The following is a 14126-nucleotide window of genomic DNA, read 5'->3' as shown; positions in this document are numbered from 1 at the left end:
CTAAAGCCTGGTACACACTTTAGTTTCTTTTTTGTGAAACCCAGTGTGCTGAAGGAAAAAAAAAACTTAGGAGCTCACTGTACTAACTATGCAGTGTTACCCCACTGAACTATTGTGTTCTGGCAAAGAACTGCCCCCCCCCCCCCCCGAAACACGCCGATCAGTGCAAACAGCCATTGGCTGCCAGAGCTGATCGGATGCCGATTGGCTGCTGGTTTTCCTGCATGCCTGTTTCACAGAAGCTGGCTATTTGTCTGGCTTCTTTCGGACGGGCTAATGTACACACAAGCTCAATGTCGACTGATTTTCTGTTACACCCGCTGATATTTGGCCTGTGTACCAGGCTTTACACTGATGCTAGAGCAGTTTCTACTCCCACTGGCCACTGCCTGGCCCCCAAAGTCTGAAGGACAGTAAACTGATCTGTAGTTTAGAAAGTCTGGAGACCCCTGGTGTGAGAAATAGTTGAAACACTTGCCATTGGAGATATTTCTCTTCACCTCCTGTCATGGAGACACAACAAGAAGTGAGAGGAAATCTCTTCATTGAGATGAATCCCTTCTTAGACAGTTGTCACCGAATCAACTGTCCCCACTGCAAAATTTCTCCTCTATTCCTCTATAAAAATGTTTTATATTTATTTGGCTGAACTAGATGAACCTGTGTCCTCATTTCAACTTCACCAACTATTCCTCTTCTAGTGACAACTCTCAATTACATAGTTACATAGTTAGTCTGGTTGAAAAAAAGACACAAGTCCATCTAGTTCAACCAATAAAAGGGGGGGAAAAAAAACATATAATCCTACATACACAATCCTATGGAAAAAGGGGGAATTAATTTGCGCTTAGAACACACTTTTTTTTTTTATATCAAGAATAACTTTATTAAACTTTGTAATCAACAAACAAAACAGAGTCCAGACCATACAAGCAATAATATACAATGATCATGCATATAGAAACAAAAAAAAAAAAAGCCGTACAATGGCTGTCTTTACATATAGCATCCTAAGCACTCAAGCTCGGGCACTCACAACCACATTAAGTCAAAAACACTGGATATTTAGCAACATATCACAGATCATTCCCATTCGGTCCACCGTTCCCAGCCTTCACACCACCCCAGCCTAGAACACACTTTAAATAGAACAGTTAAAGGCAGTCAACCATAAGGTAAGATTACACACCCAAAAAAGTATATACTAAAACAAGGTCTGATGACGTCAATTTGATGATGAAACGCGTAAGGCGGGACCTTACGTCGGATGACAAGCACGCCTGTACTGCGTACCAATTTCTGTTTATATGCCGGCTTTTTATGGACTAATGTAAGTGCAATTCTTATACAGGGAGTGCAGAATTATTAGGCAAATGAGTATTTTTGAGGATTCATTTTATTATTGAACAACAACCATGTTCTCAATGAACCCAAAAAACTCATTAATATCAAAGCTGACTATTTTTGGAAGTAGTTTTTAGTTTGATTTTAGTTTTAGCTATTTTAGGGGGATATCTGTGTGTGCAGGTGACTATTACTGTGCATAATTATTAGGCAACTTAACAAAAATCAAATATACAGTATACCCATTTCAATTATTTATTTTTACCAGTGAAACCAATATAACATCTCAACATTCACAAATATACATTTCTGACATTCAAAAACAAAAAAAACAAAAATCAGTGACCAATATAGTTACCTTTCTTTGCAAGGACACTCAAAAGCCTGCCATCCATGGATTCTGTCAGTGTTTTGATCTGTTCACCATCAACATTGCGTGCAGCAGCAACCACAGCCTCCCAGACACTGTTCAGAGAGGTGTACTGTTTTCCCTCCTTGTAAATCTCACATTTGATGATGGACCACAGGTTCTCAATGGGGTTCAGATCAGGTGAACAAGGAGGCCATGTCATTAGCTTTTCTTCTTTTCTCTTTCAAAGATTTTTATTAAGAGATATCAATACAGGTAACAACTGCAAAACGAAACATTTCGCTTTTTGTAAAGGGGGTAACAAACTTTGTGCACCGCTTAACAAAGCATTACATGGTAAAATAACATCTTCAGTAAAACAAGGCAATACAGGTACCAAGGCTCCAAGGAAGAGGAGGCAACCGGCCTAGGTAAAGAACCAAAACTTCGGGGGAGATTCGCCCAGTCCCGAGGCAACCCCAATGGGATCAGAAGCTGTTACCAAGGAAACTGGAAGAAGCCCCACAGCACAAATTATTCAACAGGTAACCAAGGAGCCTAAGCAAAATAATACTGTCTTATAATGAGTGGAAAGCAGCTTGAGCAATTAATAAGACTACAAAAGCAAAGGGCATAACCCGAAAGCAGACTGCTTTCACCTAAATGGAGTGGAGAACATCAGTATTGGGAAACCCCTAAAAGCAATCTGGATGAAGATGTATAAGAACTCATGTGAGGGGTGAGGAGAACAGGAAACGAGGAGAGAAAAGAAGCAAAAGAGAAGCCAAAGAAGAAGAAGGAGGGAAAAAAGGAAGAACAAAGGAGGCTACATATGCCCTGGAGGTCTCACGAAACAACAGAGAAGAGAGATGATTAAAAGATCAGGGAAGTATTTGTGTACTTCGCCCAAGGTTCCCATGTAATCTCAAACTTCTGGGAAGTATTCAAGAGACTACTAGCCAGTTTTTCTTGAGTCATGATCCAAGATATCTTTCTTTTCAGCAGAGTGAATGAAACTGTGGAGGATTTCCATGCTTTAGCAATAGTCAACTTAGCTCCCAGTAACATAAAGTGAATCAATCGCTTTTGGGATTTAGAAGCCTCGGCCGGTGCAAAGTTCAAAAGAGCTACGTGAGGGGATTGTGCCACCGGAACTCCAGTGACTTTGCGGATTAGATGGAAAACCCTGTTCCAGAAACCCCTGATTTTTGGACATTCCCACCAAATGTGTAAAAATGAGCCTCTATGTGAACAGTCCCTGAAGCATAGTGGGGAGGAGGAAGGGAAACATTGGTGAAGCCTTTCTGGAACAAGGTACCATCTAGTAATAACTTTCAGACTGGCCTCAATTAATGTAACGTTCAGGACCCCTTTGTATGCCCTTGTCATGGTGGAATACCACTGCTCCGGATCCCATTCCTGGGATAGGTCCCTCTCCCAGGCCAGAGCGTATCCTGGTTTAGGGCCTTGTCCCGAGAGTGACTCATATATCACCGAGATACCCCCCCTCTGCTCCATGGCTGATCCACACCACACTTCATAGTTTGTAGCAGTAGGAGGTATTGGTTTAGTTGTCCAAATAGAGTGTAGGAAGTGTGAAATCTGGTGGAACCGGAAATGTTCCGATTTGGGCATCTTAAGTTTATTTGTGCAATGGGTAATAGAGAGAGGTCCAGAGGGAGTGAAAAAGTGTCCTATTCTATAAAGGCCTCTGTCTAGCCACCATTTGAAGTCTGAGATGTGTAAGCCCGGGGGAAAGTTACGGTTTTGGAACAGAAGGGAGAGGGGACGTACAGACGATGTAAGTTCAGGTCTACCTTTAAGTCTATCCCATAGTGCGAAGGAGTGTGAAAGAGTTGGGGCTAGAATAGCAGGTCTGTATTTTGGGAGACACCACAAAAGGAAATCAATAGTGTGAAGTGGGACTGCCTGACGTTCCATGGTCACCCAGTCCGGCTTCGCAGCTTGTGAGTAAATAACTGAAAGCTGGGCCAATTGGGCCGCTTGGTAATACCAGACGAGGTTGGGAAGGCCCAGCCCTCCTTTTTTCCGGGATCGAAACAAGGTCCCCTTAGCTACTCTATGACCCTTTGATCCCCAAATGAAAGTCAGAATTTTAGATTGGAAACGGTTGATATGCTCCCTGACTAGGGGGATGGGCAGGGATCTAAAGTAATAGAGAATTCTCGGTAACAGCGTCATTTTCAATGCATGAATCCTGCCAAGGCAGGATAAGGGAAGGTGAGACCAGGTACGTAAATCCTGACATAGTTTCTTATAAAGAGGTGGGTAATTAGCATCATACAGCCCGTCTATGTGGTTTGTGAGAGAGATGCCCAGATAAGGGATGGCCCGGTCGTTCCAGATAAAGGGGAAGTGGGATTTGATACCCGATAATACGCGGTCCGGCACGTTGACATTTAAGGCGTGGGATTTGGAAAAGTTAATTTGAAGCCCCGAGATTGCACCAAAAGATTGCAGTAGTTTATAAACGTTTGGTAGTGATATTAGCGGTGAGGTAACAAAGAGGAGTAAATCGTCGGCAAAGAGGGCACACTTGTGCGTGTGTGGACCACATTGAACTCCGTGAACATCGGGGTGGGCTCTGATCGCCTGCGCCAAAGTTTCAATCGCAATAGCAAATAGAAGGGGCGACAGGGGGCAGCCCTGGCGTGTGCCTCCCTAGATAGGAAGAGGGTCAGAGTAGCAACCCTGAAACCTCACCCTAGCTTAGGGCGTGGAGTAGAGTGCTCCGAGGATATTCGTGAAGTGTGGGCCAAAACCCCATTTGTCAATGATACAAAAGAGATAATTCCATGAAATAGAATCAAACGCTTTTTGTAGGTCTATGGATAAAAGAAGACCTTCCTGGTGGAGACCCCCATCCCAACCTGAGTGAAGCAGTGAAACCACATCAATGGCTCGGCGAATTTGGTCTGTACCCTGTCTGCCCGGAATGAAATCCACCTGATCTTTGTGTATATATTGCGAAATGAAGGAAGATAACCTGTTGGCCAAAATTTTGGTCATAATCTTCAGGTCATTGTTGATGAGGGAGATTGGACGGTAACTACCCACCTCACTGTCATCCTTCCCGGGTTTGGGAATCACAGATATAAAAGCTGAGTTAAGTGTGGAATCCAAGTGTGGTGTATTACGAAGGTCGTTGAAGAAGCGAGCCATATAGGGTGAAAGAATAGAGGAAAAGGCCTTATAATAAGGGACAGAGAAGCCATCCGGACTTTTATACCCTTTCTTGCCAGCCACGCTGTGGAGTACTTGGACGCGTGTGATGGAGCATTGTCCTGCATGAAAATCATGTTTTTCTTGAAGGATGCAGACTTCTTCCTGCACCACTGCTTGAAGAAGGTGTCTTCCAGAAACTGGCAGTAGGACTGGGAGTTGAGCTTGACTCCATTCTCAACCCGAAAAGGCCCCACAAGCTCATCTTTGATGATACCAGCCCAAACCAGTACTCCACCTCCACCTTGCTGGCGTCTGAGTCGGACTGGAGCTCTCTGCCCTTTACCAATCCAGCCACGGGCCCATCCATCTGGCCCATCAAGACTCACTCTCATTTCATCAGTCCATAAAACCTTTGAAAAATCAGTCTTGAGATATTTCTTGGCCCAGTCTTGACGTTTCAGCTTGTGTGTCTTGTTCAGTGGTGGTCGTCTTTCAGCCTTTCTTACCTTGGCATGTCTCTGAGTATTGTACACCTTGTGCTTTTGGGCACTCCAGTGATGTTGCAGCTCTGAAATATGGCCAAACTGGTGGCAAGTGGCATCTTGGCAGCTGCACGCTTGACTTTTCTCAGTTCATGGGCTGTTATTTTGCGCCTTGGTTTTTCCACACGCTTCTTGCGACCCTGTTGACTATTTTGAATTAAATGCTTGATTGTTCGATGATCACGCTTCAGAAGCTTTGCAATTTTAAGAGTGCTGCATCCCTCTGCAAGATATCTCACTATTTTTGACTTTTCTGAGCCTGTCAAGTCCTTCTTTTGACCCATTTTGCCCAAGGAAAGGAAGTTGCCTAATAATTATGCACACCTGATATAGGGTGTTGATGTCATTAGACCACACCCCTTCTCATTACAGAGATGCACATCACCTAATATGCTTAATTGGTAGTAGGCTTTCGAGCCTATACAGCTTGGAGTAAGACAACATGCATAAAGAGGATGATGTGGTCAAAATACTCATTTGCCTAATAATTCTGCACTCCCTGTATAAACTTTATTGTTTTGGGACCTGCTTCACTATTGCAGTCTTTTCTATCCTGAGGTATATTATCTTCAAGTTAAGTTGGGAGTTGCCGTTTCACAACTTGTCTGGTATCATACTTACCACCAATGCCTGGCATGACTGCTCTATAATCTGAGGGTCATGTGTATCTGATAAGCAGTTTGGAATACCCACGAGGTGACCTATTACATCGTATATACCTCCATTCACTGGTGTTGGATGCACTTTCTCTTCCCTTTTATACAGACTTTTATTTTATTTAGCGTTGGACTGGGGACTTTTCATTATTATAATATTCATTACATTGGCGCTACCTTGTTTTAGTATACACAATCCTTTACCCGCAGTTGATTCAGAGGAAGGCAAAAAAAAAACAGCAAAGACCCAGCAAAGCATGATTCAATTTGCTCCAGTTGGGGGGGGGGGGGGGGGGAAGGAATTCCTTCCTGATCCCCCGAGAGGCAATCGGATATTCCCTGGATCAACTTTACCTATAAATGTTAGTATCCAGATATATTATGTTTATTTAGGAAATAATCCAGGCCTTTTTTTAAGCAATCTACCGAGCTGGCCAGAACCAGCTCTTGAGGGAGTTTATTCTACATGTTCACAGCTCTTACTGTAAAGAAGCATTTCTGTATTTGGAGATTAAATCTGTTTTCCTCTAGATGTAAAGAGTGCCCCCTTGTCCTCTTTAATGACCTTAAAGGGAAAAACTCAACACCAAGTTCACTATATGGAACCCTTATGTATTTGTACAATGTGGCATTTCCATGAGTTTCAGTGTTGGTGGCAATGATCACTAAGGACTAGAGAGGGTGAATCTCCCCGGTGGGGACACGCAGCTATCAAATGGAGCCTATCCAAAAATAAATGAAAAGGTTTTGGTTTTCGGTACACTTTCATGAGCAGGTGTTTATAATGAGGTTGTCGTTGGGTGGCGGGATGTTTTTTCATTTTATCGAATCCGTCTTCCCTTGGAAACTGTCTTCCAACAGTTTCTTTTCCCTCATCCTAAGTTTTGTCATTGTGAATAACGGCATATCTTTCTCTGCTTCAACTCCCAGAGGGACGGCTGTATATCAACCATTAAACATTGGGAAAAAATTAAAAACATCACCAACATCCAGGACCTGGTGTCACCGCGACACTTCTGTGTAGAGGGAGACATGTCCTGTAAAGGTAAGGCTGCGGCTGTGTGTAGATAAATATATGTGTTTCATGTGTAAATATTTCATGCAGCGCCACTATGAACTTGGGTGCAGACTTTGGGAGGCGCCATTGCCTGTCAAGCTTTGCCCATTGAGTTCATTGGAGGCGCACAGCAACCGCATGCCAAACGCTTGTCACTCAGTTGAAGCGCGATCCTGTAATGTCGTGTCGCCTCCTGAACACCTGTCAAGTGCTGCTTTATCGTAGACATGTGCAGAACAGAAATATTTGTTTTGTTTTGAATTGTTATTTACATAAATTTGTTTAGTTCGTTTTTGGAGTTCACTTCACTTTTTTTTTCAAATTCTAATCGATTCGAATTCCATTTGAATTAAATTCTATTCAAAATTCGAATTTTGGAAGATGGTTATATTCTTTCTATTCCATTATATTCTGTTGTTTTTTCTATTCTATTTTTTTTATATTTTCTATTCTGTTCTTTTCATTTCCATTATATTTTTTTCTGTTCTATTCAAATTCAAATTTATTCTTTTCGAAATTCAAATTCATTCTATTCGAAAATTCGAATTTTGGAAAGCAGTTATATTATATTCTTTCTATTTTATTATATTCTTTTCTATTATTTATTCTATTCTTTTCTATTCTATTATTTTATTTTCTATTCTATTATTTTCTATTTTATTTGAATTTATTCTATTCGAAATTCAAATTCATTCTATTCAAAATTTAAATTTCGGAAAACAGTTATATTGTTATATTCTTTTTATTTTATTCTATTCTTTTTTTTGTTGTTTCTTCTATTATTTTCTATTCTATTATTTTATTTTCAGTTCTATTCTTATTTGAACTGATTTTATTCGAAATTTGAATTTCAGAAGATGGTTATACTCTTTCTATTTTATTCGTTTCTATTTTGTAATCTATTATATTTTATTCCTTTATTTTCTATTTTATTTTATATTCTATTTTACTTTATACATTTATTTTGTTTTGTGTCCCTTTTTGTATTTATTTTTTTTTCTATTTTTTTTATTTTTGTATTTTGTTCTGTTTTACTCTATTATATTCTTTTATTTTCTATTATATATTATATTCTTTTCTATTCTATTTCTTTTTCTTTCTGTTCTTTTTTATTCTCTTCTCTTCGGAAGTTCAAATTAGATTTGAAAACTATTCAAATTCTAATTTCGCACAAAATTTTGATTAGTTATTTTGGAATTGTTTAAATTTGTGGCTATTGTAATTCAGAAACTCGGATACATCAGAATTTTCGAATGATGAAAAATGTGTCTGAATTTCAGTTTGGAATGAAATGAATTGAACATGTCTACTTTAGAACACTATTGCCCTGTGAAAAGCAATCCATCTTGGGTCCCTTTTCTGCAGTACTGCTAATGAAAGACTCGGTAGTGCAATGCATTATCACACGTTAAGAGGTACTGTTGAAAAGTGTATGTCTAGGCAAAACCATTTTTTGAGTTTTGGAAAGAGTGGAAAAGGGTTAAACCCTCTGTCAGGTTTTTTTCCCCTCTCTGTGTGCCCATGGGGGAAATTTACCCCTCTATTTGTACTTCAGAAAGAGAGAGCGTTGTCCCCAGAACAAGCGTGGAAATCTTCCAATGGAGACATCTAATCTGGGGACAATTGTCTAACAGGGGAATTCTCCCTCCCTTGGGAGATGTCCGATTTATTCCTGATGCCTCTCTGGGACAGGAAGTCAACAAGCTAAATTACCCCTGGGTCTCCCGAGACCCTGCCAGCCACAAATGTGGGCTCAGGCATTGGACGTGGGGACTGACCATATTCAATTCTGATTGAACCCATGAGCCATACCAATTAGGCCCCATGCACATAGGGCGTCAGAAAAAAAAAAGCTGCAGAGCCACTTCTAACGCCAAGAAAAAGCTGCTGTAAAAACATGCTTTTAGTAGCTTTACCATTGGCGTTATTGCACGTTTAGCCACGTTGGCTTTTAGCTGCGTTTTTCTGCCTCCATTCAAAATCAATGGTTGCCTAGGAGCCTTCTTTGATACGGCTTTCAGCCCATTGATTTGAATGGAAGTTGTAACACAAGTTGGATCAGGATGATCCGACTTTTGGTGTGACTTGCGCTCTGAGGATCTTGAGGGGGAACTCCACGAAACGAAAAAGGGGTGGTGGTCCCCCCCCAAAATCCATACCAGACCCTTATCCAAGCATGCAGCCCGGCAGGTCCCCCCCACACCAAAGCACCTTGTCCCCATGTTGATGAGGACAAGGGCCTCTTCCCAACAACCTTGGCCGGTGGTTGTGGTGGTCTGTGGGCAGGGGGCATATAAGAATCTTGAAGCTCCCTTTAATAAGGGGGCCCCCAAGATCTCGGACCCCCTCCCTATGTAAATGGGTATGGAGTACAATGTACCCTCTGGTCTTCTTCTTCCTCTGGTCCTCCTCTGATGCTATCTCCGGTGATTATGCCGGCTCCGGTCTATGCAGCTCGTTATATAGCCACTAGGGGCGTGGCCCCGGTGACATCACTCGGAGACCCCGTCCCCTTATGTCAGATGACGACATAAGGGGGCGGGTCTCCGAGTGATGTCACCTAGAGGCCACGACCCTAATGGCTATACAACAAGCTGCAGAGTCTGGAGCCGGCATAATCACAGGAGACAGCGTCTGAGGAGGACCGGAGGAAGAAGAAGACCGGAGGAAGAAGACCAGAGGAGAGAAGACCAGAAGGGAGAAGACCAGAGGGGAGAAGACCGGATGAAGATTTTTTAATAAAGGACTTCTCAAAACGTCTCCTGTCATTATTTACATACACTGACTTTTATGGGGTGAATGGGTAGGGGTACAATGTACTCCATACCCATTCACATAGGTTAAAGGGGGCTTCCAGAATCCGATAAGCCCCCTGCCTGCAGACCCCCACAACCACCGGCCAGGGTTGTCCGGAAGAGGCCCTTGTCCATATCAACATGGGGACAAGGTGCTTTGGGGTGGGGGGTGCAAAGCTTCCCCTTCCCCAAAGCACTAACCCCCATGTTGAGGGCGTGTGGTCTGGTATGGTCCAGGGGGGTGGGGCCGCTTGCTCGTCCCCTCCCCTTTCCTGACCTGCCGGGCTGCATGCTCGGATAAGGGTCTGGTATGGATTCTGGGGGGGGGGGGGACCCCCAGCCATTTTTTCAGTGTGGGGATACCCTCAAAATCCATACCAGACCCGATTTGCGACTTCCATTCAAATCAATAGGCTCCCATAGAAAACCATTGATTTTCACATAAAAAAAAAAAATATATAAAAAAAAAAATATATAAAAAAACATATAACGTGGCTTAACGCTGTATCAACGTTAATCAGCTTTTAGCAGTGTCAGACGTTTTTACAGCTCTGACGCTGGTCATCAGAAAGCACAGGCCCGGGTTTTTTTGCAGCTTAAAAACACCTATGCCACTTGGAGCTCCTAAAAGCCTGTGTGTGCATGAGGCCATAGAATAACATGGAAGGGTGTTTTTAAGCTGCAAAAAAAAAACAAAAAACGTCTGACGCTCCTAAAAGCAGCTGCAAAAACCTCCTGTGTGTATGGGGCCTTAATGGGAGAACTTCTCTGAATAAGTGCACACAGACACGGGATGTGTTGAACCTGAAATGATCTATGATTTTATCTCAGAATTTCATCTTGATTGTCGGGCAAGTGGCAATTTTAGATGGTTCCGTGGTCTTTGATGTAGCTGGTTTTTGTCTACCCCTAACTGGAACGCATCCTTTATACAGTTGATCTTTCATTCATCCTTTATATCAGTTAACAGATATTTGTGAAATTAATTTGGACAAACAAATAGTCCAGAAGAAGTGGGTTAGATGTGCTGCGAAACATGTCGACTGCAGTTTTGTCCTGATTTCCATTAATAACACAATATTATGTATGTTCAATCTTCCTATTGGGGTGTTATTTGTCCCTTTAGTGTAATATATGCTTGTACTGTATATTGTATTGATCTTTGTAATAATAAAAATGATTATGTATTTATTTTTTTAATATATTTTGTAGTTTGCATTTATTTGGGAGTCATCATTTAAAGGCCCATTTCTTGCCCAAACCTCTTTCTTGCCCCTCTCTCCTGGTGGTGAGATTGGGATTAAGGATTAATATTGGGGTTTTTATATTTTTCCAAAAATAAAAGGAAGTTGGAGATTTGGAGAAGGCTGAGAGCAACAGGAGAAAATTTTCTGAATTAAGAATACAAACTAAAATAGCATTTCCCCTCCATCCTTGCATTCATAGTCCCATCCTCTTTTGGGAGTGTCTAATTCTTATCTGTGCCGGCTCAGCTCCTCTGCCCCACCCTACATTACCTTTTATGTAGCTGCTGGGTGAGGAGCAAAGAGGAGTGACAGCTTTGAGTCTGCTGGGGCTGCGGACATCACATTCAAGATGGTGGCACCCAGCAGCAGTGTCAGGGCTTTTCATTGTGTACACAAAAGGAAGCTTTTACATGTTAATAATATGCAGACAATATGTTACCTGCACATATAATTTTATGGGAAGGTCTTTGACAGGGTCTCTTTAATGCACCTGTCTTTTTTTTTTTTTTCCAAAAACACATCGCACCACAACCTGTGGCACGTGCTTTATGTTGTGCTGCAGTGCAGTGAAAAAAAAAAATCACTCGATTCCCCCATCAACACAGTCCGTGTTGATGGGGGATCACTCCAGCAGTGCTATTGTGTTCTGCCTCTATTAATCCTTCCCCACCAGCAGAAAACAATGATCACTGTCAGCAGCTATATCCCTCAGCAGTAATCGGGGCAGGTAAAAACCAAACAGGCTGGTTTGTACTGAAATCGATCTATGGATCAACTTCAGTACATCCAGCCTACCCATACTCAAAATTTGTCCAGTTCCTGCGGAACCACCTGCATTTCCATCTGTCTATGGCCCGCTTAAGGGGAGAAGGTCACATGCTCCCCCATACCCAGAAATCCTGAGTATTTCAGAGGGCACAGTCAGAAGAACAGTGTGTTGGGGGAGCATTTCATAGATGAATGTTCATTTGATATGTCAAGAGAATCTGCCCCTTTGCCCTGATTAGAGAAGATAGATTAGATAGATAGATAGATAGATAGATAGATAGATAGATAGATAGATAGATAGATAGATAGATAGATAGATAGATAGATAGATAGATAGATAGATAGATAGATAGATAGATAACGTACCTATAGATCACGTACCTAACTGCCACTCTACCGCCTCTTTCACAGGAGAATCGGGTGGATCTCTCTTCGTTGATTTGAGAAGGAGAAGAAGATTCTTCCAGGTGAGACTCATGACAGGCAATTTGACCACAAAAAGCAGCCAATAAAAACGTGGAGGGAAACAAATGTTCTGATAGCCTGTCACATAAAAGTGAACAGGATTGCAAACTGCAAAGTAATGTGACCTTACAGCAGGCCCGGACTGGGACAAAAAATAGGCCCGGGCATTTTAGACTGAGCAGCCTTTTTTTTTTTTTATTTAAACCAAATTACAAATAATGACAGTTACCAGTTTCTCAATGTCTTTTAGTTCTATTTAGCCTGCTACAGTCACTGCTCACTGATTGCTAGAGGTTACTGCACATTTTTAGCACTAACCCATTGGTGGCTGTGGAGGTGTAATCAGTGGCAGTACTGGGGGGGGGTGAATTGAGTGGCAGTGCTGGGGGGGGGGGAGGATTGAGTGGCAGTTCTGAGGGAAGGGGGGTATGAATTAAGTGGCAGTGATGGGGAGGGGGTGTAAATTGAGTGGCAGTGCTGGGGGGATGGAGTCAGTGGCAGTGCTGGGGGGATGGAGTCAGTGGCAGTGCTGGGGGGGGGTGGTGTAATGAATGTCGGGGGGGGGGGATTGGATGTGATCAGTGTGGAGGGAGGATGGAATAAGTGGCAGTGCGGGGGGGATAGGATGAGTGACAGTACGAGAGGAGGGTGAGATGACTGGTAGTGCTGGTGGGTTGTTGGAATGAGTGGCAGTGCTGAGGGGGATCAGATCAGTCGCAGTACTGGGGGGATGGAATAAGTGGCAGCGTTGGGGGGGGGGATGGAATTAATGGCAGTGCTGGGGGGGATTGGATGGGATCAGTGGCAGTGCAGGGGGGGATAGGATGAGTGACAATACGTGGAAGGTGGAATCAGTGGCTGTGCGGGGGGACGAGATGAGTGGCAGTCCTTGGGGTTATTGAATGGGATCAGTGGCAGGGCTTGGGGAGTGGGATGAGTGGCAGCGTGGAGAGAGGGAATGGGAGGAGTGGCAGCGTGGAGGGAGGGGATGGGAAAAGTGGCAGGGTGGAGGGAGGGGATGGGAAGAGTGGCAGCGTGGAGGGAGGGGATGGGAAGAGTGGCAGCATGAAGGGAGGGGATGGGAAAAGATGCAATGTAGAGGGGGGATATAGGAGAAGTGGCAGCGCAGAGGGAGGGGATGGGAGGAGTGGCAGCGTGGAGCGAGGGGATGGGAGGCGTGGCGGCGTGGAGCGAAGGGATGGGAGGAGTGGCAGCGTGGAGCGAGGGGATGGGAGGAGTGGCAGCGTGGAGCGAGGGGATGGGAGGAGTGGCAGCATGGAGCGAGGGGATGGGAGGAGTGGCAGCGTGGAGCAAGGGATGGGAGGAGTGGCAACATGAAGGGAGGGGATGGGAAAAGTGGCAATGTAGAGGGGGGATATAGGAGAAGTGGCAGCATGGAGGGAGGGGTTTGGAGGAGTGGCAGCGTGGAGCGAGGGGATGGGAGGAGTGGCAGCGTGGAGGGAGGGGATGGGAAGAGTGGCAGCATGAAGGGAGGGGATGGGAAAAATTGCAATGTAGAGGGGGGATATAGGAGAAGTGGCAGCGCGGAGGGAGGTGATGGGAGGAGTGGCAGCGTGGAGCGAGGGGATGGGAGGCGTGGCAGCGTGGAGCGAGGGGATGGGAGGAGTGGCAGCGTGGAGCGAGGGGATGGGAGGAGTGGCAGCATGGAGCAAGGGATGGGAGGAGTGACAGCATGAAGGGAGGGGATGGGAAAAGT

General features: G+C 43.8%; 1 protein-coding gene across 1 annotated transcript in view; it reads left to right on the top strand.

Annotated features, from left to right (window-relative positions):
• Positions 1-14126, top strand: part of LOC309560042 (complement C2-like) — a 137041-nt gene that overhangs the window by 109594 nt on the left and 13321 nt on the right. The window contains exons 16-17 of the mRNA XM_082263548.1: positions 7008-7122; positions 12356-12411. Of these exons, the coding sequence (XP_082119674.1) occupies positions 7008-7122; positions 12356-12411 (171 nt within the window). The remainder of the gene's footprint in view (positions 1-7007; positions 7123-12355; positions 12412-14126) is intronic.

Source organism: Pelophylax lessonae (assembly GCF_965119305.1).
Source record: "Pelophylax lessonae genome assembly, chromosome: 7".
In the NCBI taxonomy this organism is placed as follows: Eukaryota; Metazoa; Chordata; class Amphibia; order Anura; family Ranidae; genus Pelophylax; species Pelophylax lessonae.
Note: the sequence above shows the minus strand (reverse complement) of the source record. Positions and strands in the feature narration are given on the sequence as shown.